The 25,099-nt window shown below is 45.9% G+C and overlaps 1 protein-coding gene across 1 annotated transcript in view; it reads left to right on the top strand.

Moving 5' to 3' along the window:
• PELP1 (proline, glutamate and leucine rich protein 1) overlaps positions 1-25,099 on the top strand; it is a 1,000,849-nt gene that overhangs the window by 953,339 nt on the left and 22,411 nt on the right. The window contains exon 16 of the mRNA XM_069646587.1: positions 10,307-12,802. Within this exon, the coding sequence (XP_069502688.1) occupies positions 10,307-12,802 (2,496 nt within the window). The remainder of the gene's footprint in view (positions 1-10,306; positions 12,803-25,099) is intronic.

Here is a 25,099-nt window from a genome sequence, read left to right as displayed (position 1 = left end):
ACACACTCCCACTTGACCTCAGACAACCTTTACCCTACACTAGATTTAGAAGTAACGCTCTCAAATTACTGTACACTAACGATATGTAACCTGTTCCTGTTAAGATCGTCTTCCGCTAATGCTGACCCAATATGACCCTGTATGTATTGTATCATTTGTTGTAATCTACTTCTGCTTGTAATAGCCTATGTCAAGCACTGTAACTAAGCTTCGAACTTACTTGTACTGTTGCGCCCAGCTGCCTAAGGGCTTTGCGCGCATTATCAAACAAACAAACAAACAAGCAAGGTGAAAGACAAAGGACTGCAAAGTGTTGGACTCCTCTCTCGCTTTCTGCCTTTCCGGACCCCCCCGCCTAAAACAAAACGGCCACTGAGGTTGTTCCTGAGGTATCTTCCCCTGGCCTAGAATGGCAGGGGAAGATATCAGAAACAGCAAGCACAGAAGAAATGGCGAAAAAAGGAACCCACCATTTTATCAAAGTGCTGTCCCTTCTATGCATTACTGAGGCTGAATTGACAGCCTTCGAGTAATGAAGACTAAAGTCATAAAAGTAGTTACACTGCCACCAGCAATTCAAGGAAACTTGTACATTTTAACAAAATGTTACCAGGCTAAGTAAGAAAGGGGACACATTGTATACCTCACAACACTCCACATAAGGTGGAGTGTGCTGGCTCACTATATAAAATGTAAAGGGGGATGAAAATTCCTCAATACTACTTGGGAACTGTAGTTCACCCAAGTTACCTGCAAGAGAAATTAACAGGGGAGCCCATAGGGGCAACCCAGCCTAAGCCCAAAAGTTATGTGAAACTAGAACTTCAACCATACACTAAGGAGAGACATAAAAAGGTCACCCATAAAAAAAGAGTAAAAAACTAGGTGAGAGGGGAAAACGATTCCCCTCCACCTAGGGACATGGTAAAATCATTACCAAGTTAAAGCAAAAGGTTCTGGGGTTGACAGGTCAGGAAGATTTATCATGATATGAACATCAGGTGAGTACTATAAAACACAAGTAACTTTAGAACTAATGCAATCTTTACAGTAAGTAAATCACGGTAATGCTTTTAGAATGGCAGTATGCAATTCAAAGGGAAGTAAAACGGATGAAGCAAAAGCAACATAATGCAGGTAGGTACATGTAATTATTTCAGAGACTTTAGGAGTCCATCCCTATCTAGATTGGAGGGTAAAACAGGTAAGACACAAGTGGTAGAAAGTCCAAACGTTCCAGAGGAAGTCTTTAGTAACAAGGAAGTACACATTTTAGTTGGGGAAAAGGGTCACAGGCTTTGGAGAAGGCTCCCTGTAGACACACAGGTTTTAGGCCTGGGGGCAAACGTGTATGGGCAAACACCCGTGTCAGCACTCTAGCAACACAGAAAAACAACTCGAGTTAAGTTCTACCAAGAGTCTCACAGTACGTTAGGAGTGAAGAAGAGATTGCAGCATGATGCCCCCATGATGCAGCAGCAGACCCGGTCACCAGATTTCTGGTCAGGCAGAGAAAAGAAGGGACACTGGAATGGATCTCCTAGTAGCAGTCGAATGAAGAGGCTTCAGACGAAGGGTTCTTTGGGGTTCTGTGATTATTTTTTTTTCATTCCAAGACACCAATGGAGAATGATTACTGCCCGGTCAATTGGTCTCGCTTTCTCGGTCCAGCATTCTGATGAGGGGACTTCGAGGAGTGGAATCTTGCCTCTACAGGTCTGGAAGGAGTCCACCACAGTTTCAGTAGGAGTCCATCTTCAGAAGTCGATGAACTGCACAGTGGCCACAGGTCCAAGGGTATTTGCGGTTTGCAGCCCGTGAAGGTCACAGCTCGTCGTAGGGTGGCTTAAAAATGCAGGTAGTCTTCAGAATGATTGGACACACCTGTCGAATGTGACCCCTGTCCTTTCAGGACAGCCAGCTTCTCAGGTGGAACTGGTTCCAGGCAGCAGCACAGAAGAAGACAAAGAACGGCAGCGTTTCGGAGTCCTACCACATTTCTTGTTCTCACAGACGCACTAGAGCCTTGGCGGGCTTCACAATAGGATCCCGCCAAATACCAAAGTAAAACCAGGAACTCCCACACCCAGCACGGCAGAAGGGGTAAGCCATTTTGAATTGGTGAAAAAAGAACACGGTCAGCATTTTGGGTCGATGGTTACTCTTCTGCATGCTACCGTGGCTTGGAAGTAAACATTGCAAAAGAGTAGGTAGGATAAAACCACTGCCACCAGTCATTCAGATTAGCTAGCCACTGAAACAAAATGTTACAGGAACAGTGAGAAAGGGATACACAGTAACCCCTCAGCACTCCACATAAGGTAGGGTGTCCTGATCTCACAATATAAAAAATAGGAAGGATACAAATATCCCCTTATAGCAGAAAATAGAGGGAAGCCCAAAGTGCGCCCAGCAACACTGCACAGAATGCTTTGTTGCAAAAGTCACGACAGATGCCATAAAACATGGAGGAAAGTAGAAGTGCAAAAAAAAGATATAAAAAGAAATATAAAAGTATCCCAAGGATATGATTAAAGAATGAATGAGTGATTGTAGAAAAAGGTTCGCACTCACTCCGGGGAACAGACCAAAATTCCAGTAGTCTAGCAAAAGGTGCATGTACCAAATTTTCCTTCTGTAAAAGCACAAATAAAATGTAAATAAATCGGAGGTCTCATCAGGTACTTTTAATCTCGAATGTGACCCCTGGCCGGCCTAAAGTTAATGAGGGTTGTGGATCCCCTTAGGCACCCTCGTCAGAGTATCTAGACAGACCTTTAGCAACTAGATGTAACCAGGAGCTCCTTTTCCCCCTATCCCACCAGAGCAATTTGGTTCAAAGCCAGAGGGATCCTGCTAGCAGGAGAACCCTGCTGTTTTCCCTTTGCAGACCCGACTTGAAGAGGCAAACGCACTAAACACCACAAGTAAACGTAACTGACGGACCCTTCGGCCTGTGGTTGCATCTCTAAAACAAAAACCTCAATAAAATGTTAAAAGTAACATTGTGACTCAGAAGGGAGTGCCTCATACCTGAGCTGTCTCCATCTGACGCAGTCTGCATTTTCTCTTACTGCACCAGTACTGTCAGCAATTCATACACGTGGAACAGACCCTTAAGACCCTGGACCAGTAGTTATGTTCTCTTACACATTAAATCCACAAATCTCTCCATCGATACAGGAACTGTTGCCGCACAAGCCAAGAATGGGTGATGGCGCCATTGATCTTCAACCATTCAAGGACACAAAGCATTGATTTCTAGCTGTCGGAAATAGCCCAAAATAACGGACCACCAGGCTTTCCGAAAAGCACTGCAGTATTTCTGAAGTCTGATTGTTGAACTATGGGAATGAAACACATTGTTTGGAAAGTTTTTTTTTGCTGCTTTCCCTCAGTAGTCCTCTATGGAGCCCCAAATTTTTTGTGTTAAATCTGTCCTGCCTTTTGAAGATAGGCAAAACCTTTTTGCTTTGCTTATGTAACTTAGCTCATCTGTTTTGGAGGCACTGATCAGTCCCTACGACTCAGTACAGGGGGACTCTCTCCCCATTATGAAATTCCTTGTTTTAGACTGCACACATCACCTAACAGTGAGGTGTGGTGGGGATTACTATGTATGCCTTTCTCTTTTGTTTTGGTTAACTTTATGGTCACTTGTATGATGTGCCAGGGTGGGCTGGTGGCAGCTGATTTTTATTTTGTACTGTTTAACTTTGTTGATTTTTACGGCATAGTGCCTTTTAGAGCATAATATATGACCAAATGGCTCTGCCATGAGATTTCGTCCTGTACTTCACCATCTGTTAGGGAGAATTCTCTTATAAGGCTAATTTCCCAAACCTAGTGAGCGCCCCAGCAGCTTTGCTGGATTTTTGGGGTTTGTTTTTTTTCTCCTGCTAAGAGTGAGACTCTTTTCCTCCCACTCTTAGGCATGATTTGAGGTATGTCTTTGACTTCTTGTGTGCTTATGGGCTATGGTTTTTTTTACTCCATAGGGTATCATCTGTTTTTGTGTGTGTTACACAGCACCCTCAGTTCAGTAACACCGGGGTGTCATAGTGACCCCCAAACATAGACTCCATACCCTGGAAGTGACTACTGTCTCCCAGGGCATGTAAAGTGACCATTGACTTTACTAGTCCAAAATTGTGAACAGAACCAGTACAAACCATCATATTGTGGAAGTACTGGAAGGGGTTAATTCGATTGCCCCTGGGTCTGTTTCCAAGGGGGCACTGTCCAGTCCCCCCTTGTTGGGTTTCTGGCTGGTGGCAGTGGTTACCACGCAAAATATTCCACCAGACTATCTCCTATGGGATTTTCCCATTGATTTTAAATGCACCACTTTTTGGTGCAATGTTAAAGATACCGCCGGTTTATTTATTTAATATGAAATCACCGGTTGGGTCTTTTTGCCAGAACTCTTTTCTAAAATGGCGTTCGTGTCTGTCTCTAACTCCAACCAAGGTCGGGCCCTTTGTTCCACTTTTTGGCGGGCTTCTCCACAGAAGCCCTCCATCTGGTGCCACTCTGTCTGGGTTCCACAGGATGTGTGGGTGGGGGAATTGGCACCCTGGACTGCGTTGCCTTAGCAACTCAAGTCGCACTCTGATTGGCCCAGTGGTGAGCTGTGTGAGTATGTGTGAGTGACAGCTAGGCTGTTGAATGGGGGTTTTTCTGCATAAAAGCAGGGCTTTGGGGACTGGAACTTCCGAAGTCGCCATAGGACCTAAGAAATCTGCAGAGGGGAGAAGCTGACCATCTGCAACGATGACACAACCGGTGGAGCCCTGCTGCAACGACCTCACCACTTTCCCGATGACGAGAGAAGATCTTCTGCTGTAAGAGTCTTCCTCTGAGCTGGTGGGATCAACCAGTTCGCCATTTCGCCTTCCAGGATGTCTCCAAGCACCCCGGCGGCCGGTTAGCCAAGCTGCACCACTGTGACCGCGAATACCAGGAACGCACCTTTTAACCGACAAACTCCGCGGCTGGTTTCTTCCCTGGGCAGTGCAACGACTCCAAGTTTCCTCGTCGACAAGATCCTCTCTTCCCCTGGTCAAAACCACAAACTGTACCCGCTGCCAGGAACAACTGCCACCGCTGGAACTTCCTCAACTTTAAAAGTACTGTGTTCCACCTGGCCTCCCTTTCTTCGGTTTGCTCAAGATGACCCTTAAGTCCTTGGCTTTCCAACTGGGTTGGCCCCCAGACCTTCTAATTTTTATCTTTTGAACCACCCCAACCTCTTTTGAACATTTCTACAAAGACTTGAATGCATTTCGCAACTGTGTGATCTTTGGCACATTTTACCTTGCTCCATTTAAAGTGGGCCTGGCCTATGAACTTTGGCTCTACAGTAGACTCTGCCTTCATTAACTTGTTTTTGTCTCTTAAGTGTTGGGAACTGTTTTATTTACATGACCTGCCTTTTTCTCTCCCTTTTACTTAATTATTGGAGTGCCATCTAGGTAACGCGCTCACCTGTGTTTTGACAAAAAGTGGTGTTTTGACTTAGACTTGTTTAATTCTTAAGGGAGGTGTGTATACTTTTCTGACTGTGTTTGAACTTGCTTTGATTTATAGTATATAGCTAGTGTATTTCTTAAAGTGTGTGTTAAATAATTATATACTTTTGATGCAAAGCTCTGGTCAGTGTTTGCTTGTTCTACTGTGTTTTTGGTCCTATTGTGTATCCTCTGTATACTGCCCACTCTTCTTGAGAGAAGTCTGACTGCTCATGCACAGCTACCAGGTAAATCGGGTGGTTCAGACTGCTACCAATTGGGTTTACTGCTTACTCCTGTAGTCTTAATCTTCTTGCAGTGTTCCCCAAGGAAACTGCACAGGATTATGCATAACACCATCTTGTATTTTGGCGTTGTACCTGCCCTCTCGGGGTTGAATATGCCGTATATGGAGAGCCATTTCCGTGGCAATCCCTTGGCTTTCCAAGGCAAAGCAGGGGAATAGGTTTGTGGGTGCTGGGACTGTCTGGTCCCAGTTCACATCCTGGCACAGTGTCTGTTGTTGGGCCGATGTGCTGGAGGATTGGACTGCCTTGCCAGTTTGAATAGAGCAGAAACGTACAACTGGTAGAATCAGGGGCAACTCACCTCAAATCAAGAATAAAGTGAGTCCTGCAGCCATTAATCAGATCATCGTTAAAGCCAAGACCCCTACATAGAAGAGCCTCCCACCTGAATACCAGTGGATCATCATTGCAGCCAACCAGCATTGCCATCAGAAATGGTCCTGCCAAATCTTTACTCCTTTTGTCAGATCTGCTGAAAGCCTTAATCAGTCTAACACCGGGACCGGTGGAAACTACCACTATTGACCTCTGTTTTAAGATTAACCTTTGGAAGCCTTCAGAACTGTCCTGGGCTACCTCGCTGAACCAGTCACCGCCCAGAGTTCAGACTTGGAACTCCACAGATCCTACATTAGTGCGACAGGGAGCCTTCCTCTATGGCTGAGCTCTGCAGCGTGAAGAGGGCCCTTACAAGACTAGCTTCTTTTGTTTCTGCCACAAGGGTAGTCTTCTGCGGTCTTAGTGTGGAAGTCTTCACTGTTTTTCGCCATTCCCACGCATTATCTAAAGGGGCACTCCAAGGTCGACATTATGGTGGTCTTTTCTTCATCATCCAGGGTCGTCCATCTGTTCAGCACCAGGAACAGTCTCGCCTAAGCATGAATCCCCCAATTAGGCTCACCTAAATCCTGTTCAAAGTTACCTCTTCATCAGTAAACCCTGGACCGTCTCCCACGGAATACAGACCAAAGTAAATGGACCCTGCCAATTCAGAAGCCCCTGAAGTGGATTTTTCCAGAGGGTTCTCGGTTGTTGCAGAACCATCAGGCAAATTCCTATCCCTACCGCTCCTTGCCTGGTCAGAATAGGTCAAATTCTGGCCACAGATCTTCAACCCCTACCCATTTGGCTCTCCCCAAGGTTTTGGGATTAGGAGAAGACCTCTTAAGACCTTTGCTTGCTCTGTTCACTACTTGACAAACACTATATGTTGGATTTAACAACACCTGTTCAATGAGAACAAGGAAACATTTGAGCTCATCAGAAAATGTAATTCTTCCCACTTATTTATAATTACACTTAATGTGTATCTAGAGGCACTCAATCTCAATCATTTCCATTGCACTATTAACAAAATAAACATTGTATTCAGTACAATTGTTTGTTAAAAAAATTAATGCAACTAAAACGACTTAATTAAAAATGTGTCAAAGGATAGCTTTAACAATAGAGTAGACCAGGTAAGGTGTACTGTGCAGTTCTCAGTCCAAATATTGTAGCTGAGTGGCAGTTAGTTAATTATGCCAAATCCACATGATTCTCTTTGTTTCCAAAAGCAGTTAGATATTCAAGCAGGGTCGAAATAGATTGTCCGCTTTCTTCAAGACTATGAATTAATTGTACCCTGTGTATTGAATAAAAAAATCAATCAGTAATATAAAATGTAAAGACTCTAAATATTGCCACATAACCAAAGAATAAGAAAATGTGTCTCGCCAGTTACTTCAAAACTGAATGCCAAGATTAATTTAGTGAGGAGCTTCTATTCATTCATGAGTGTTACCCTTTGTTTCGTAGAATAGTCTATAGGTGCGTTCATAGATACTTATATTGCAGGGTGAAATGTGATCAGTGAGTACTGTTGTGCTAAGTGGCCATATGTAGAGTGTGGTACCAAAGGCTAGAGGTAAAGATTAGTTAACATACCTGATGTCAATGCATTTGTGACTTTGCAAAAGGACTTAAAAATGCATCTTCAATAAATCTGTAGAATGTCATACCTGTTGAAAGAACCCAAACACCTATAATCCTAGAATTGATGAAATTACTCTATTAAGTAATTGTTACTTGGAGCATTCAGATGAGGAAAGTAAAGTTATCGTACCCTACTTAATTGAGGTTCATGTTTGTCTCACTGGTCCGATAGACTGTGGGTAAATGGATCTGCTGCACGTATCCATGATGTCGACGCAAGGCCATATTGTTGAGGATTCTGTGTTATTTACGTTGGAAGATAAAAGGGGGGCTTCTTAAAAGACTTGTTAACTGCCTTTGTAGTGTTTATTATGGGACTTGTCAATCTAAATGCACTAGGTCCTATCTCCTTTAGCAAGAGAAGGACTTTCTCATTATAGCAGCTTATTTTAATAAGACTGTACTGATTTGTCTACTCTTTCTCCCTCTAACTTTGTTTTATACTTGTCTTTGTTTTCTTCACTTTTTTTAAAACTATATTAGTGTTCTACCATACTGATCTATCTGTGAAGAATAAAGTGTTGGCGAACTCCATGGTGAATGTACACAGGGTGATGGTGTACGTTTAGTTTACTTACCTGCGATCTTAATCAATAAGACTTTGTTCAAGACCTACTAAATATAATTATTTGTATACATTCTGCCTAACCTGAATTAAGAGTGTTGTGTGTGCTTAACTGAACCCTTCACCACCCTCACAAAGTCTAAGCTGTACTGTTCAGTCATACTACTTTGATAGTTTGGCTAGACATTAGTCTTTTTCTATTCACCAGAATAGGGTGGTCTCTCAGAATCTGTCCACAACATGAAGCCTAAAAACAGGTGGAAGCTGGCTTCAAATTCAGGTTGAAGTCCATGCCTGCCATTATTTCCTAAAATAATCAAACTCCTTGTTGTGATGATACATGTCCTAAGACTACCCCTGGAGTGCAGACTACCAAGGTTGGTACCAGAGAGACAACCTGACCTATGAATTTTCAAGTGGCCCTAACCATCAGGGTCCCGACGCAACTTCTGAACTTTCTGAAAACATTTTACGCACCTGTAACCTGCATCACAATTGTGTTTTACCAAAGATAAAGTTAACGCTACCTCAAGGTGAGCCAGAGAAGGATGCAGGGAACTGGTTTGTCTAGAATAAGACCAGTAACCTCACCTCCTGAAAAACAGGCCTGAGAGGCATATTATATAGTAGTTTCTTTCATTTGTTAGTACCCATTCTCCTATATTCAGGGTCAACAACTTTTTGGCTCTACATCTCATCAGCCTTAGCCAGCATAGTTTGTGGTAAGGGAACATGGGAGTTCTAGTCCAAAACATCTGGGAGCTGTGGGTTGCTAATCCCTGCCGTATAATATGTAATGCTGCCTTCAAATAACTGCATTCACACATTGGGCTGAGATGTTCAAACCATGTTATGAGTCTAGTTTGTTCATTAGTAATCCATGGACACATGATCTAGATTTGTGGTACGTTTTTTTTCAAAGCATTTGGATTATGGCTTTCTTCTAACATACAATAAGTTTATTTTGTTTACTTCTAATAAACTTCATATTTGAATGTTAAGACGTCTTCTTTCATCGCTGTGTCTAGAAAGTTTCTCTCTGGGCATGATTCATTAATTAATGTTATGTACTTTTAAGGGTGTTTTGTTACATTTGTTCAGTTCCTTGTCTAAGGAAGTCATTGCTATACTTTATGTATATTACATTCATTGTACAACTGGAGAATAATACAGATGAATCGTTTGTTTCAATAAACAATTTAACCCCTCTAACCACTTTAATTTAAGGCCTCTACCACCCCTCAACCTGTTTGATGCAGAATGTCTTTCAGCTGTCCAAGCTCCAAGTCTTGATGGGTTCCTACGAGAATACATATTTATGGGGCACCTCTCCACTTTCACTTTAAAGCCATTTGACTCCATCTAATGTTAATATTGGATCCATAGATTCCAGATGTTGCCCTTTTTTAATTCGACAACCCCTATATGTATAGATAACTAATTTGCATACCCACAATGCCTTGCTGTTGTGGCTCAGAACTAGGTGAATTATCGATAGCTACTAGGTGGCGTTGTGGAATGTGACTTGGCTCAAATGGACTTTCCTAACTTCATGTAAGAGTCACTTGTTCTACTCATGCCCTCCAACATGCTGCTAGTAGTTAATACAAACGTGAACTTCCTAGTCTCCATCGAAAAGTTGTAATTTTGTATTTAAATCTGAAATTCGACAGGGTAAAGGCTTAGTGTAAGAAAACCGTTAAGATGTCGGAGATATGGAGTTTTGAGGATTTCTATTCAATGTCATATGAGGATATCCTTACAGAATTGCATTGAATTAAACCCCTATAATGTTTCTTTTAAATGTTCCCAGTGACATTGTATTTCAGCTTTCTTTTGGGGTAGGGTAATGCATGGCAGTGACTCTACATCAGATGCAAACATGCCAAACTATTGAGTATATCATTGATTTATTTTCAATTATTAATGTATTTATTTGTATCCCCCAGGTTCTTTCATTTTGTGCAGAGGCCCTGGTAATATCAAGCTGCCTTATCCACCCTCGTGTGCCTTCCATTCAGATCCCCATACTCGGCTCAAGCAGCGGCAATGCAGACCTTTACAAGCCATCAGTGCAAGGTCCACCTGAGTCCCAGTCTCCCTTCCGCCACTCTGCATCAACTCCATTGCCAATACCTTCTGCATCTCCTCGCCCACAGACCAATCATATTGGACTCCCACTCCATGGAAACGCCATGATCTCACGCCTTCCTCCTATGGTGCAGGCACCAATGGAACAGCCATGCTCTGTTGGAACAGAAAACCATAATTCAGTTCCACATCTTGAAGGGGACACACTGATGCAAGACATGCACTCGCCTACTGAGGAGCTGTTTGGTGGTAAGGCACACCGCCCAGTCTTCATTCACTATGATAAGGAGGAAGCTTCTGATGTGGAGATCTCGTTAGAGAGTGATTCAGATGACAGTGTTGTGATCGTTCCCAAGGGGTTTTTGACCAAACCGCCAGAGATCTCTCCACCCACCAAAGTGACGGAAGAGATTGAGGAGGCACCTAAAGAGGCCACTGCTGTTCCAGTGAGCACAGCTGCAGTGGTAATTTCTGTACCTCTACCACCAGTGCTTGCTCCAGTTATTCCGCAGCCTCACTCAGTCCCTGTGCCTCCACCACAGCTGGTGACAGAAAGTCCTGCTGTATTGGAGGAAGACCTTACAGTCATCAACATTAACAGCAGCGATGAAGATGAGGAAGATGAAGAGGATTACCCAGAAGATGATGAGTTCTTTGATGATGAAGTGGATTATGATGAGGAATTTGATGAACTGGAGGAGGAGGAGGAGGAGGAGGAGGAAGGGGAGGTTGAAGAGATGGAGGATGGGGATGATGATGAGGAAGATTTAGAGGAAGACTATGAAGCTGAAGATGAGGAAGTCCTCAGTGAAGAAGAGGATGAGGTTCCACAAGATCTCACTTCAGAAATGGAGGGGTCCCAGGTGGGTCAACAGCTGAAAGACCGAAGACAGACAGTAGCACTCCAACGGGCAGCACTCCAGCAACGAGTAGCCTTCCAGCAGCGTGCAGCTCTTCAACAGGCAGATCAAAAGGAACAGGCAGAGCGAAGGGAGCAGGTGAATCAAGAGCAGGAGGGGGCACAAAAGCAAGCAGAAAGAGAAAACCAGGTGGGCCTCCAGGAGGAAGTGGCACTCAAGTTAAACACAGAGCTCCAGCAGAACAAGGAGATGGAACAGAATCTGGTCCTCCAGCAACAGGCAGATCTTCACATAAAGATTGAGCTCCAGGGGAAAGCACAGCTCCAACAGGAGGAGATTCTACAGACAGTGGAACCCAAGAAAGAGGTGATCCTGCAGAATGTACACAATCATGAGGAGGACTTGCATAAAGAGGAAGTACAACAAGAGGGGATCCCAGAGAAAGGGGATCTCCAGCAGGAAGACCTCCCAGAGAAAGGGGATCTCCAACGGGAAGAGCTCCCAGAGAAAGGGCATCTCCAGCAGGAAGCGTTCCCAGACAAAGGGCATCTCCAGCAGGGAGAGCTCCCAGACAAAGGGGATCTCCAGCAGAAAGAGCTCCCAGACAAAGGGGATCTCCAGCAGGAAGAGCTCCAAGAGAGAGGGGATCTCCAGCAGGAAGACTTCCCACCTGAACCACGTGATCTCCAGGAGGAAAACCTCAGAGAGAAAGGGCATCTCCAGCAGGAAGATCTCCAACAAAAGGTGGAGATCCAGCAGGAAGTGATGCCACATAAAGTGAACCTTCAGCCACAAGAGTTACCACAGAAAGATTTTCAAGAGGAGGTATTACCACAGAAAGACTTTCATCACGAGGTGATCCCACGGAAAGTTGGGCTACAAGAGGAAGAGAACCCACTGAAGGCAGAGTCTCCACAGGAAGCAATTTCACAGAAATCAGAGCCTCAACAGGAGGCTTTGCCATATAAAGCAGAACACGAAGTAACTGCTGCTTTGCCCTCAAAGCCACAGCCAATTGAGCTAGAGAAGCTGACACCACCTCTGGATGTGGTCATGGAAGTTGAAAATGCAGATGAGCCAGAGCCTGTGGAGTTGCCAGATGAGGCCCCTCCTTGCTTGTCACCTGTATGCGACAAAGAGGATGATGAGGCAGATCAGGATGATGAACTGGATCAGGATGAGGAGCCTGAAGAGCATGAGGGTGACACAGATCTGTTCATGACTGTGGAAAGCGATGGTGGTGAAAAGATGCCAGGGGAGGAGGATGATGAAGACATGGACAGGGAAGAGCCACCAATATTACCGCAGGAGATGGAAAGGAGTCCTCCACCCCTTCCATCTTCCTCTCCCCCTTCTTTGCCACCTCTGCCCATGGATCCCGAAGTCCCTGATTTGGAAGAAGAGCCTTTGAGTTCTAAACGAAAAGAGGTGCCTGTAGCCGAACGAGACAAGTTTAAGGAGCGGAAGGCTTTACAAATGCAAGAGCAGGAAGAGGTATGTGTTTGGGGAGAAAATTGCTGATTGGGGGATTATAGAGTGCCATGTTGGGGAGCAATCACTGCTCTGAAGAATATGGTATGTTCAATAGAGCCAGCAGCCTTTGCAGGAGGCCTTGAGGTCTTTACTAAACAATCAGAAATTGCTGATAATGGGGAGGGGGTGCTATAAAGGTTTACTGAAGAATGTCTGTGCTAGCCAGGGAGCAATAACTGATGGGGAACAGGTTCTTCTTCTGGGACAGGCACCCCATGACTGGGAGGAGGGAGAAATCACTAAAAATGACTGTGCAGTCCTTCAGCACTCACTGATTCAGAACTTGCCTGTTCCAGGCAGGGAACAGTCACTGTAAGTGGAATGTGGGCTTTACCAGATAGTGCCAGATAGCGAGCAATCATTTGTGCTGTTTGCCAGACAATTATCATTTCTGGCAATGTCTGGCTCTGTGCTAGGTAGGGGGTAATTGATTATAGAGGGGTACAGCGTGTTTGCCAGATAGGGAGCAACACCTGCTGAAGAAGTGTGTGATGGGCCATATGTGGAAGGCTTACTGCACAGTAAGCTGGAGGTCTGTAAGATGGGGTTTGATAACTACATGGAAATGTCCTACACAAGTAGTGATAGCTGTTAAGGGGTCAGGGTTGTGCCATATGAGAAGCAGTTGCTACTGATGTTCATGGAGCCTTTATACCAACTTAAAGTGGAATGGGGCGGTCAGTGTTCAAGTCCCATAATTGAGAGTTCAGTCTTTTGTATGGTATTGGCAGAATGGGCGTTTTAGCAACTATTATAATGCCACTACCTGCTGCTGTAGTAATTTGGTGAAAGGCTAGTGCCATGCTGTGGGAGTGAGTTGTAATGAACTGAAAGTTGACTATAGAACATAATCAATAGTAGTCAAGTGTTGCTCTCATGGTGCCTACTTGCGTTGACTGTGTCCTTGGTGGTGCTTTAATACTGCAACATAGGACTTGTCGCATTTTAGATCAAGCAGTAACTCATAGTGGTGAGGCTTTGGTGAAATCTGGCAAAAACTCTGACTGGCTTTGTCTGAGCCGGATAGCTATTGTTGTAGGGTTGTGTGTGCAGATATCTTGAGTGTGAAGTTGGCAGCACATGGTTGGGGTTCTAAATTTGTCAGAAGAAGAGTAGTGTCCTCATCTCTTGGACACTGCTTTCCCCTGCACACCATAAATACTTAGTCAGTCAATAGTTAGACCAGTTATCAATACGTTATGACTTATATATTTGTATTTTAATCAACAAGTAATAAAATGAGCTTGACTCATTTCAGGATCAGCCCTTCATCAGGAGAAAGCATTGTTGAGGAAATATTGTGATGAATCCTACATGTACTCCTCACTAATTCTCTGCCTAAAGTCTCCTCCCAGATGGCAAGGGAAAGGCAGACACTTTCTGATCCTGACCTTAGGGGTATGTGTTCTGCAGGAGAATCACATGGGAGGAGAAAAGGCTCAAGGGGATGGGGACTCTGTGGGATGAGACACTGTATTTGTACACTTTATTTCTCTTCCTCTAAAGAGGATGGCTCCGCAATGCCAAAATGTGCTTGTTGTAATAACCATCTTGTTGTTCCACAAGATACATGTGTAAATAAAGGTGAAAACTATTGCAAACTCCTAGACCTTGGGAGAAATCGAATCCCCTCTAAAATTTGAGACCTGTAAAACTAAAGACCTCCCTAACATCCAAAGGTACAGTAGAAGGAAAAATGTGAATAATAACGGTGTAAAAGAATTGCCTTTACAATCCAGGTTGATAACCAAGCCTTATAATGTTTCCTTAAAGAATATTATAAGGAAACAACCAGAGATTAAAAGTAAAACAGAAACCTAACTTCGAATGGATTGGGTCCTCCCACGTATTCCTTACCTTTGATATTCCCCAATATCCAGCTTGCTGCTTCGGCAAAAAAGAAATTCACAGTAGAGGGCACTGTGCGTTGATGCCTGTCTAGCCGATGTCCCTCAGAGGCCTCTGTGCAGATATCAACGTCATCACAGGTATAAGTAGCACGTGCAGCGTCCTTTGCTTAGTTCCGCTTTCCCGCGCTTCTTAGCTTCGGGAACACAATGCTCTGTTCTGTGAACGTCAAAATCCTTCAATTTCCAGTGAAAACCTTGGCTAAACTCGAAGAATATGGCTTCATCATCGACTCCATTGACACCCCGGTCAAGTTTTAAAAAAAAAAATAAATGCTGAGACTATGGGGCAAATATGTCTGACGGATCCAGATAGGGTCTGTTTGTGGTCCCTTGAGACAGAGCATCCATGCTCTGAATGTGACGGTGCATGTCCATGACAGCCAAGGCCTTGAGGGAGCGCAGAGCCCCCTCTAAACGTACTTCAGACGAGTCGAGACCTTCGTCTCCTCGTCACAAAAAACACTCCCGGTCACGCATTAGAAGTGGATCACACCATTCTTCCACTTCAAAACACAGTAAGAAAAGGCGCCATAGGTTGCCGTCCACCTCAATCTCCAGTTCTCCTGAGAGGGTTACTTGTCCAACGAAAAAGTGGGAAGAATTCTGCAAAAGAATGTTAAAGGTGTTCGAGAATGCAGACTTGCCCCCCTCGAAGACACTTAGAGGCAATTCCCCTAAAATAAAACACAGAAGCTGTGAGTCGTCGACATCGGCTGGGGAAGACTCCTCGAGCGTGAAAAACCCTTGAGTCGAGAAAAAGCCTCTGTGATGCACAAAAAGTCGTCACCATCGACTCATAAAATTAAGTCGGAGTGTGTCATTGACGGCATTGGCACCTCCGTCGAAAAAGTCGCCAACACTTTGTGTGTCGTCCCCCTTGACGCAGCACAAGACTATATCTTCGTCGAAGACGTAGACATTTCTGTCGATTCCATCGACAACCTCGAAGCCTTTCACGGTTTCATCGAAGCTGCTGATGTCTTAGTCGCCGATTTCGGCGCCGATAACGTCTATAGTGCCTTCTGCACCTACTTTTGAAAAAGAACTACACACCACAATCTTGTGCAGATTGTTTAAAGGCCCTATCCTCAATCTATGAGGAGGCAGAAACATCTGAGGAAGAAAGAGCCTTTTGGTCTTAGTATGGGACGCCTTTAGTCCCAGAAGAACTGATATCAGAGGAATCTAAATTAAAACATCTACAGGAATCATTGCAGGAAGCAAGTGGCATTGATACTTCCCCAGAAGTTGATTTTTGGTAAGCCTGATCCAGGAGATCATGCTGTAAGCAATTACCGGTTGCTTATGTCTAGGGTGATGGAGTATATGGGGTGGTCTAGGCCCAGACCTGTGTTCGAACTAGATGATGTGACGGATATACTCGACAAGAAACCGCAGGAGGGTCTTATCGTCTCTTTTCACAAGGCTTTACATAAAAGGGCATCTACCAACTGAGAAACACCAGAGGTGACCACCTGCGGTTAACAAGAGACTGACGTCAAAATATAGAGCATCTGCTTAGGATCCTCTATCGCTCAAAACACCCAACTCCAGAAAGTCTGGTTGCGCAGGCGGCATCATCTTCTGGAAAGCAAAATGCATACCCTACAATCCCACAGAATTGTGATGACAAAGTTGATGCCGTGGCCAAAACAATGTTCTCGACATGCAGCATGGCACTAATGTCTGCTAATGCCACATGCACGCTGGCGAGATTCACACACACCCTTTGGGATTGTGTTTCAATGGTGGCTGACCATATCCCCGAAGGAGAAGAAAGGCAAGTTTCTTGAACCTTATCAAGGATGGAAAAGATGCCATGTGTGAGTCCCTCCAAACCGGTCTCGACTCTGTTGACAGCATCAGCAGAGCAATGGCGCCTCAGACGTACAGTCCAGACTTCTCAACATGCCCTTTAATGGCACACACCTATTTGGAAGCAAAGCTGATTGGAGAAGCTGCAAACTTCCAAGGCGGCAGCCAAATCCCTTGGAGCTGCGATAAGGCAAACTCCAAACCGCCCCACAGGTGCGCCCTGGAGGGGTAGGTCCTTTGGCTGCTATTCCGCATTCGGAAAAGACAGAGGACAGCCAGCTCGAAGAGGCGAGAGACGTTTACCCTGTGGTGGACGGGGTAGAGGTACTAAGACCGCAACAGCAGGTGCTGCTTTACCCTCAGCATCTGCATCAGCCGCCCCAAAACCTCTCGGAGGTCTTCCACCACAAATCATTGGTAGGAGGCAGATTAACTCAAAATCTGACAGAATGGCATGCTAGTACTTCAGATACCTGGGCTATTGGAGACAATCGCCTAAGGTTACTGTCTGCCTTTCCTACAAATACCTCAAAGTCATCCTCCGGGAGACAACTCTTTGAAGATTCCTGATCCGCTCCTTATGCAGGAGAATTTAACCCTGCTAGAGAAAGGTGCTATAGAACCAGTACCTGTAGCGGAGAGGAACAAGGGTTGGTATTCCCTGTATTTTCTAATACTGAAAAAAGATGGAAAATTGAGACCCATCTTGGACTTAGGAGAATTGAACAAGTTTCTCAGAAAGGACAAGTTCAAGATGGTGACTTTCTCAAATCCTTCAGGCCCTCTAACTTCAGGATTGGTTGGTATCATTGGACCTTCGGGATGCTTACTTTCATGTGCTTATCCATCACAAGTACAGAAAGTACCTGAGGTTTGCCATTGGCAACTTGCACTATCAGTTTCGGGTTCTGCCATTTGGACTAACCTCTGCCCCGAGGGTTTTCACCAAGTTAATGGTGGTTGTGGCAGAGAGTCTCAGGAGAGGGGGGATTCACGTCTACCCCTACCTAGACGTTTGGTTGATCCAGGGCAACTCCCCGGAACAAGCCCTACATCATCTAAGTTACACGTGCCACTCCCTCAACTTCACGAAGTCCCACATGGTACCATCACAAAGGCTCAGTTCATCGTAGCAGTCCTGGATACATCCCTGGGAAAAGCCTCGCCACCAGAGGTGAGGGCTCAGAGGTGAGGGCTCAAGACATTCTACGGATGGTGACAAAGTTCCAGATGCCCAACATCTTCCGGCCTTCGACTTTCTGGGGTTGTTTGACCTCATGGCATCCTGCATTTTTCTGGTACCAGCAGCTCTCCTGAGAATGAGACCCCTTCAATGGGCTCTCGGGACCCAATGGTCTCATTTCTCGGGAACAATGTCAGATCTCCTACAAATCCCACACAGTCGTACTGGACCTTCAGGGGTGGACCTGTCGGGAGAACATCTTGAGAGGAGAACCTTTTTAGCAACTATGGCCGGAGATAACAGTAGTGACGGATGCCTCACTCATGGGGTGGGGAGCTCATACCAGCGATTTGACAATCAGCGGTCGTTGGTCTCAATCGTCGGGTTCCAAACTCCATATCAACCTTTTTAGAGCTGAGAGCAATCAGACTAGTGCTGAAGGCTTTCCTGCCATCGGTACGGGGAAAGAATGTCCTGATAATGATGGACAACGCAGTGGCCATGTACACTACCTCAACAAAAGAGGTGGTGTAGGGTCACTACCACTGTGCAGAGAGGTGGTGCACCTAGCCGGAGAGAAGAACATGACGGCGGATGCTCTGAGCAGGCTCAGCGTAGTCTCCCACGAGTGGCAAATAGCTCAGGAAGTCCTTCAAGAGATCTTCACCCTTTGGAGAACCCCTCAAGTGGATCTGTTTGCGACCAGTGCCAACAGGAAGTGCGAACTGTACTGCTCCAGGGAATTTCCCCCGAGAGGTGCTCTAGGAGACACGTTCGTGGTGGACTGGGAATTTCAACTTTGCGTTTCCTCCAGTCCCCGTCATTCCTCATGTAATAAGGAGGTTCAGGAAAACCATGATCCTAATTGCCCCAGATTGGGCCAGGAGAACGTGATATGATATATGATCGTTTATATAGCGCCTATACACAATGTGCTTCAAAGCGTTTCAAGGCAAGGGAGGGAACAAGGGAAAATACAACCACATTCTTACAGGCCATGAACAGTAAGGATGTGAAATTAAATATCGTACTTGGCCTGACAACATTTCAGATAGTGCAAGAGCTAAGACATAGATAAGGAAGGGAGGGGGAGAGTGGGAAGGAAATGGAAACAGACAGGCGACTACCACTAGGCCCGACGACATTTCTGGTAGAGCCGGAGAAAAACAAAAGGTGCGGGAGAGGGGTGCAGAAAGGGAGGGGAGGAACAAAACAAGCGACTATCATACTAGGCCTGACGACATTTCAGATAGTGCTGGAGGGGTGGTGGGGAGGAAAAAAACAGTAATGGGAGGGTGGAGGAAACGGACGAGGTTGCTATCATATTAGGTCCAGGGACAATTCTGATGGAGTAAGTGCATAGAAGACAGTAAGGGGAGGAGATAGGATAAGAGAGATGGGAATGGAGGAGAGAAAAGAGAGTAAGCAGTCAAAAAGAGTGGAGAAGCAAGAGTGGAGAGCGAATACAATTGCAGAAGTCAGTAGTAACACATAATGTTGCAAGCCAGGATACAAGATGAAGATGGGAACAGCATGATTCAGGGCCACCATGAGTACGAGATGCAAAGGAAGTCCCGCATGAGAGTTGAGAAAGAGTGACGCACCGTGAATGTCCATAAAAGTCCATAAAAGTCAAATCCAGCATTGGCCACAAGTCAGTGATGGTGAAGGAAGGCACTAGGTGGGTGGGACTTGCTAAGTGGTGAAAGAGCGGCAAGCAGGAAGTCTCCAGGTGGGCGGGGCTTAGGCCAGGTGACCTAGATCAACTTGCACCTGCTCCCCATCTGCAAAGGAAAAAAAGCTGGAGGGCCCCTTAAGTAGGGAAAACAGAGTGGGAAGCAGGAAGGCACCAGGTGGGCGTGGCTTGCTAAGTGGTGAAAGAGCGGCAAGCAGGAAGGCACCAGGTGGCCGGGGCTTGCTAAGTGGTGAAAAAGAGCGGCAGGCAGGAAGGCAACAGGTGGGCGGGGCTTAGGCCAGGTGACCTAGATCCACTTGCACCTTCTCCCCATCTGCAAAGGAAAAGAGGCTGGAGGGCTCCTTAGGTAGGGAAACAGAGCGGCACGCAGGAAGGTACCCGGTGGGCGGGGCTGGGCCTGCTAAGTGCTGAAAAAGAGTGGCAAGCAGGAAAGCACCAGGTGGGCGGGGCTTGCTAAGTGGTGAAAAAGAGCGGCAGGCAGGAAGGCACCAGGTGGGCGGGTCTTAGGCCAGGTGACCTAGATCCACTTGCACCTGCTCCCCATCTGGTTCCCAAACATTCTAGACATGTCCATCTGGCCTCCGATTCGTCTTCCACAAAGAGAGTATCTACTCTCCTGAGAGGAGCGTCAGGTTCTCCATCCGGATATCAGGACTCTGAGCCTTCACGCATGGTTTCTGAGAGGCTGACGTACAAGGATTGGGATCTCCTGGATGACGTGATGGGGTGTTGCTTTCAGCCAGAAGGCCAGCAACAAAATCCTTATACCACTGCCAATGGAATAAGTTCTGCAGCTGGTGTAGAGAAAAGAGTGTTGACCATTATTTCATGCAATACACCGATGGTGTTGTCTTTTCTGTTACACTTAGCAAATCTGGGACTCCAGATTGGTATGATCAAATGTTACCTCGCAGCACTTTCCATCTTCAAGCGTACTGCTGAGGAAGTCTCCTACTTTAAAATACCTCTTGTAATAAAATGTTTGAAGGGGTTAACTAATGTTTATCCCCCAAACCTCTTTCATGTGCCCCTGTGGGATCTAAATTTAGTCTTAAACTTTTTAATGGGTACTCCCTTTGAACCTCTTCATTCGTGCCCCTTGAGATTACTTACTTTCAAAACAGTCTTTTTGGTGGCAATAACATCTTCCCGAAGGGTGAGTGCGTTACAAGCCTTGTCTTGCAAGCCTCCTCACACTGTCAGGACAGAGTAGTGTTAAGAGTGAAGCCTAATTTCCTTCCAAAGCGAGTATCTGAGTTCCACATTACTCGGAGGATAACTTTACCTTCTTTTTATCCTCCTCCGCATCCAGGGAAGGAGGAAGAAAGGCTGCACAGACTCAATCCAAAGCGTGCCTTGAGTTTTTACATTAGCAGACTTGCTAACCTGAGACAAACTGACCAATTATTTGTGGGTTACAGAGGCCATAAATTGGGTCTAGCCATCACCAAACAAACCATTTCTAGGTGGATCATTTTAACAATTGCAGAATGTTCTAAATTGGCCGCTAAAGACCATCCTGAACACATACGAACCCATTCAACCAGGGGTATTAGTTTCATCAGCTCTTCAGAGAGGAGTTCCATTAAATGATATCTGTGCAGCTGCCACATGGTCATCTGCACACACCGTTACAAAATTCTATAGCCTGGATTCCTTCACTAGCCAAGAATCAAAATTCGGAAAGGCCGTATTGCACTCTGTGCAGACCTAATTACTCTACTTGTACTCCCTCCATGATTATATTACTGCTTTGGGAGAGCATCAAAGATAATACGTGGGAGAAAACAATCCATTCGAAGAACAAGTTACTTACCTCTTGTAACCGTCTTTCAATTGGATGTTCCTTCCACGTATTCCTTATCGCCCCTCCCTACCCCGCCGTAAAACTTCCCTTGTGGTTAGTCTGCGCTCCCTCAAGGGTAGTAACCGTCTAACTTAAGACGCTCCTTCGCTTCAAAACAGAACTGAGCAACAGATGCTGCACACGCTACTTATACGTCTGATGACGTCGATATCGGCAAATAGTCCTCCGAGGGACATCGACTCGACCGGCATCGATGCACAGCGCCCTCTTCTGGGAATTTTTCTTTTTCAATGCAGCAAGCTGGATATTGGGAAATATCAAAGATAAGGAATACGTGGAAGGAACATCCAATCGAAAGAACGTTTCCAGGGGTAAGTAACTTGTTCTTTGTCATTAGGGACTGCAAGTCCGATAATTCCCCAAGTACTGGGACGAAGAAGAGGGATAGAAAGGTACAGGCGTGGTCAGTTCGTTAATGCAGATGACCCACACCTGTGGGAGACTGGTGTTAAAGGCCCCCTCCGGTGCAGGTCATAGAGCTGTTAGTGAAGGGCAGAGGAAGCAAGAAGCAGCGTGGCTCGTGCTGGCTGCTCAGGCAGAAACTAGAGGAGGTTGAGGACCTCGCAACCGCTGTTCGACAGATTTCGGCTGGCGGTCCTGAGAGTGTCCGTCTCTCTCCAGAAATCTGCAGAGGTCGGGAAGCGTGTTGAAGGAAATCTTGTGCCGTGGTGACCTAGTCTGCAGAGGCTCTGCAGCGGAAAGTGTGCAGGAAGCTGTCTCTGGTGGCTGGTGTGCGTGAGAGGGCCTCATGAGCAAGAGGAGCGCCAATAGTAGGTGATTTGGTCAGAGGCGGACTAATGGAAGCACTTTGCCAGGTTGTGAGGAGCCACAGCAGCAGAAGTCCTGTGAGCGCCATGGGTAAGGGAAGTGCAGTCCTTACCCGGTGAATCCAAAAACTGTCTGGGACCTCGGAGCGCTCTGTCCCAACCCACCTGTCTGAAAGAAGCCGTTCATTGAGTGGGAAACTCTCACGTAGATATAAAAGTAGTTCGGAGAACGGTTTTGAATATCAAACTATTGCAAAGCAGCAGAAACAGCACTCATGTGAGTGAAAGTAATTCCCAAGTTGATTTTGAATACCAAACTAGGGAAAGCAGCAAAAACCTATTATAGCAAGCAGGATGAGACCTTATCCATGTCAGTTTTTATTTACCTGTGTAGTGGGGAGAGTGTCAAAAAAGGCTGCCCTTCTGGGAACATATATCCAGAAGAGAGGAGCATCATTTTACAAAAGAGTATTAAAGAACACCAACGTGAATCTCGTTTTACCTGAAAGGTTGTTCAAAGTGTTGAAGCTGCTATTTGTTGAATAATATGAAGCTGTTGTGAATCTCTTGCCAGTTGATCGTAACCAGAAAAGCACTTATTGTTGTGAAACTCTGTTAGGCAGGGGAGTATACCCAGATGGCAAGCCTTTGAATATTGTAGGCCTGGCATGGAAGTAGACGAGGTGGAAGTTGAAGTGCTACAAGGTTGTCCTGACAGACATTTTATGTTTGTGGTGCTAAAAGAAGAGCTTTGCAAGGCTGTTGCAGAGAAGTTATATTTCTTTGAGTTAGCAGTATGACAAATCTTCCTGACCTAAACAATTATTGTTGCTATTGAGGAACTGCAAAGAAGACCCTTATCTTCTGTGCTGGAACTTTTTGTTGACAAGTTGAAGTTGCATCGAACTGTATTAGAACATTACCAGGATTTCCTTTTGTTCTTTCTTTTGAACTGTGATGCAGAATCGTGTTTAAACATGGGGAAGGAGTTCTGCCAGGTTATGAAGAGAGACACTGGTTACATTGTGAACTCAATCATTGTTTTGAACTGCCATGCATTTACTTATTTATTTGTTATATGTATAAGTGCATAGGGACAGAGATCCTTTGTTAGAGTGTTTCCTTTAATTTATTTTTGGCAGGGAACTCATCGGGGTAGGGATAGTGAGGGATTCATCCAACCTTCCAATATAATAAAATGGCATTAGTTGAGAATACTTTGCAACATGGTCCGCTTCACGTTTCTGACCCCTCATAATGTGTACGTCTTCAAACATCATGAATCATCTATAGAAAAAGTAAGAGATATACATACATACATATAAACACACAGGAATTGGCAGGTAGGTCACAGAATATAAACACTACCATACACCAGCACCAAAAACACTCCAGCACTCCGTCTTAAAGTGAATATATATATATTTCTGAGGCTTGTGGAATCTGCTTAGATCACATGCTGTGCATAGGCCGACATCTAGTGGAAGCTGCGGAGTATTACAGTTTGTTTTTCGAAACTCGAAAATGAGCGTCGACACAGGGCGTGCCAGTAATACTGTCCCTAGTGTGACGTCCACTGTACCCAAGATCCCTCACCCGTCTAGGATCCTCAGATTGTTTTTTTCCGCCATACTGGTCGGAAGCATTTTGCGGAGTCCCCTGGCCTTAGCCATACTTTTGCTAAAAATTTAAAATAAAAATCTATTGACATCCTTCCCCACCCCAACTTCGACACTCGACGCCGGCTGGAGAAGAAATCGACCGTCGGCTGCTGCACGACGGATTTGGGCCTCGGAAGGCCTCTGGCCTCGGCCCGGGCCTTGGAAGGCCTCTGGCCTCGGCCCTGCAAGTAGGGAGAGTGGGGGGTTGTACATACTCTACACTCTTGGTATATAGGTACACCTTATACATTTCCTACACTTAACAGCCCACTGCCTCAAGGTGCGTATGGAGGGTACCCCTTTTCAATTCTGCCCCAAGTGCAATCGCAAATACCCTTGGGTCGACAGGCAGGCCACCTGCAATCTCTGCTTGCCAAGCGAACTGCAGAGCGTGTAGTAGGTTTAAACCTAAGACACTTAAGGACCGTTCGACGAAGCGTTGGGCCCACCACGCCAGGCAGGCGGCCATGGCAGCGGAGGGCGCCTTCAGCGACGCCGTACTTTCGGACGGCGAGGGCATTACAGCGTCGAAAGAGAGCCGAGCGCAGGTCCCCGACCTCGGAAGGTTGTCCGGCAGGGCGGCTATGGGGAAGACCCCTGGCGACACAAGCGCTTCACACACTACACACACTAAACACACGAAGTCCAACCGAGACTCGACGACGTCGAGCTCTCGGGAAGAGGCACAAACAGAACGGTCCGATTCGGTGTCCTCTGGGCGCTCACGATCAAGATCGCCGCATGACTCCAGGCAATCATCCACTCTTGCCAAGAGTGCCTCGCTCCCTAGGCTAACAGAAGTTCGATCGTCGGGAGACGAAGACGACTTCCACCCCCAGGCCGCGCTCGAGGAGTCGGAGCCCGCAGTCAAAATCAGCGAGGCCCCACGCTCGAAGGACAGGGACCCCACCCCCGATCCTCGACGCCAGGTGTCGAAAACCTCCGGAGCCACTAAAGGACAGGGAAACATTTTTCCACTCACGGGGAGGGGGGAAAACAGCAGAAGCAGCAGCCTTTGCACTTTTCCACACCTGTGAAACACACCACTCCCCCTAAACAGACAGACAAAACCAGGTCTGCTGATATGTCTAAAACCAGCAAATCTACTCGAGCCAAATCCCATAGACTTGCTGAGAGAGTCATTCCCAGTTCCAGAAAATGGTTGAGTGAAGACATAGATAGGGTCATGTCAAGGATGTCTTCTTGAAAAATCCAGAACATTTCCTCTCGTATGATCCACAAGGGGCGACACCCTCAGGCTCTAATGATCCTATCCCCCCCGAGTAAAAAGCCCCGGTTTGAAACACTGATGAGGTCAGACCCCTTCGAGGTACAACCATACTCAAGACCATACTCACT

Source organism: Ambystoma mexicanum, chromosome 1p (assembly GCF_040938575.1).
Source record: "Ambystoma mexicanum isolate Mex_15411 chromosome 1p, UKY_AmexF1_1, whole genome shotgun sequence".
Taxonomy (NCBI): Eukaryota; Metazoa; Chordata; class Amphibia; order Caudata; family Ambystomatidae; genus Ambystoma; species Ambystoma mexicanum.
Note: the sequence above shows the minus strand (reverse complement) of the source record. Positions and strands in the feature narration are given on the sequence as shown.